The 2577-nt window shown below is 49.6% G+C and overlaps 1 protein-coding gene across 1 annotated transcript; it reads left to right on the top strand.

Annotated features, from left to right (window-relative positions):
• Nucleotides 1-286: 286 nt before the first annotated feature.
• Nucleotides 287-1210, top strand: GPR55 (G protein-coupled receptor 55). Its single transcript, XM_064165642.1, has one exon. It carries the CDS (start codon nt 287-289, stop codon nt 1208-1210), a length of 924 nt encoding a protein of 307 aa, XP_064021712.1.
• Nucleotides 1211-2577: the final 1367 nt, after the last annotated feature.

Below are 2577 nucleotides of genomic sequence, written 5' to 3' on the forward strand. Positions count from 1 at the left end.
AAAAACCACAGACTCCAGGCTTACATTTGTTTACATTTGCTACACTAATCTCTAAGGTCATTCCAACCTTCCACTTTAGCTCTAACTCAGCACTTAGCTTAACTCTCTCCTGTCCATGACTGGACAATAGCTGCCCCACAGTGAGATGATTATATAAAATCCCTGCATTTACTATTACTATATCCAACACTTGTTTCTATGATTCTGAGATTTGCTATAATATATCAAGCCAGTAACTGTGAGCCTTACACATTTCCAACTGGTTCTCTGTCTTTTCAGGGGAGAGATGACCAACAGCAGCAGGGAATGCAGCTTTACAGACATCGACAGATTAGCAAAGGCCCTGCAGTTTGGGATCTCCATCCCCACCTTCATTCTGGGGCTGCTTCTCAACACCCTGGCCCTCTATGTGTTCTGCTGCTTTTGGAAGAAACAGACCAAAACCTCAGTCTACATGATCAACCTTGCCCTGGCAGACATGTTGCTGATCCTCTCGCTCCCTCTCAAGCTGTACTACTCTGTCACAGAAGCACCAGGTCTCCTCTGCTCATTCATACAGTCTCTCTATTTCGTCAACATGTATGGCAGTATCTTCATCATTGTCTGCATTACTGTGGACAGATACATCTGCATAAGGTACCCATTTGAGGGCCGAGCTAACCAGTCCCCCAAATGGGCTGTCCTGGTTTGTGGCTTCATCTGGGCAGTGGCTTGGCTTTGCAGCATCCCACTGTATGTGTTCCAAGACAAAGAGTGTTTGAAATGCTTCCACAACATGTCCAGCATCACGTGGAGCACTCCCATGATTGTTTCAGTGGAAATCTTTGGATTTCTGATCCCACTCACAGTGATGGTTTTCTGCTGTGCCCAAAACATCTGCACTCTTCTGAATCACAGAAGTCAAACTGAAAGGCTGATAGAAAGCAGTGGTTCCTTACGAGTTATTATGAACCTGGTGGTGTTTTTGGTGTGCTTCACACCCATCCACCTTGGGATTTGCCTGCAGTGCCTGGTAAGACAGAACATGATCGAGGATTGCAGTCTGAAACAAACTATCAGCCTCTTCATTCAGGTGTCGATGACATTGGCCAACCTGAACTGCTGCCTGGATGCCATCTTCTATTACTTTGCTGCCACACAATTCCGTGAGAAAACACACCTGAGAAACCTCATTCCACTGTGTCCTGTCTTAAAGCCTTGTCCTGTGTGATGGGACTGCCTGCAGCGGAGAACAGCTCTTCCCAGCTTCCACTTGCTTTGCAGGACGCTCATAACATTATCCCTGATGCAGCACTTGGATCACCTTGGCCACTGGTTTTCCAGTCAGTGTGAACCTGTTCCACGTTTTTTTTTTTCTTCCCTCTAAAGACAAAAAAGGGAAAATGTTGGAAAAATGAACCAGCATTAGCAAAGTGGCAAATTGACATCAAAATAAGCATTAAACTCAGCAGTATCTGCTAAATATGAAAGACTTGCCAGAGGAAAACTCCCCAGAGCACTGGAATGCCACTTAAACTCAGCCTTATGCAGGACCACAGGCTCACAGGACATTAGGGGTTGGAAGGGACCCAAGGACATCCTTCAGTTCACCCCCCTGCCAGAGCAGGACAATCCTATCTAACACAGATCACAGAGGAACACATCCAGACAGGCCTTGAAAGTCTCCAGACAAGATTCCACAACCTCTCTGGGCAGCCTGTTCCAGTGCTCTGTGACCCTTACAGTAAAGTTCCCCCTTGTGCTGAGGCAGAATCTCTTCTGCTGCAACTTACACCCATTGCTCCTTGTCCTGTCCCAGGGAGCAGTGAGCAGAGCCTGACCCCACTCCTGGCAGCCCTCAGATACTTATAAACATTTATCAAATCCCCTCTCAGTCTTCTCTTCTCCAGACTAAGCAGCCCCAGGTCCCTCAGCCTCTCATCAGCCATGCCCTCCAGTGCCCTCATCATCCTTGTAGCCCTCTGCTGGACCCTCTCCAGCAGATCCCTGTCCCTCTTCAACTGGGGAGCCCAAAACTGAACACAGGATTCATGATGAGGTCTCAGCAGGGCAGAGTAGAGGGGGAGGAGAACCTCCCTTGATCTGCTGGACACACTCCTCCTAATACACCCCAGGATCCCATTGGCCTTCTTGGCCACAAGGGCACATTGCTGTGCCATGGGGAACTTGTTAGCCACCAGGACCCCCAGGGCCCTCTCCACAGGGCTGCTCTCCAGCAGTCACCTCCCAGCCTGTACTGCTGCAGTTTGTTATTCCTCCCCAGATGCAGGACTCTGCACTTGTCCTTGTTGAACCTCACCTGGTTCCTCTGTGCCCAGCTCTGTCTGCCCAGGTCTCTCTGGATGGCAGCACAGCCTGCAGCTGTCTCAGCCAAGCCTCCCAGCTTGGTGTCAGCAGCAAACTTGCTGAGCAGACTCTGTCTCTCTGTGCCCTCATCAATGGCATTGATGATGTTGAACAGGACTGGCCCCAGCACTGATCCCTGGGGGACACCACTGGTCAGAGCTCTCCAGCTGGACCTGGCACCATTGCTCACCACCCTCTGAACTCTATCTTGCAACCAGTTCCTAACCCACC

Source organism: Pogoniulus pusillus, chromosome 26 (genome assembly GCF_015220805.1).
Source record: "Pogoniulus pusillus isolate bPogPus1 chromosome 26, bPogPus1.pri, whole genome shotgun sequence".
Taxonomy (NCBI): Eukaryota; Metazoa; Chordata; class Aves; order Piciformes; family Lybiidae; genus Pogoniulus; species Pogoniulus pusillus.

Coding starts and splice junctions, on each gene's coding strand:
- GPR55 (XM_064165642.1), top strand. CDS start 287: ATGACCAACAGCAGCAGGGAATGCAGCTTTACAGACATCGACAGATTA.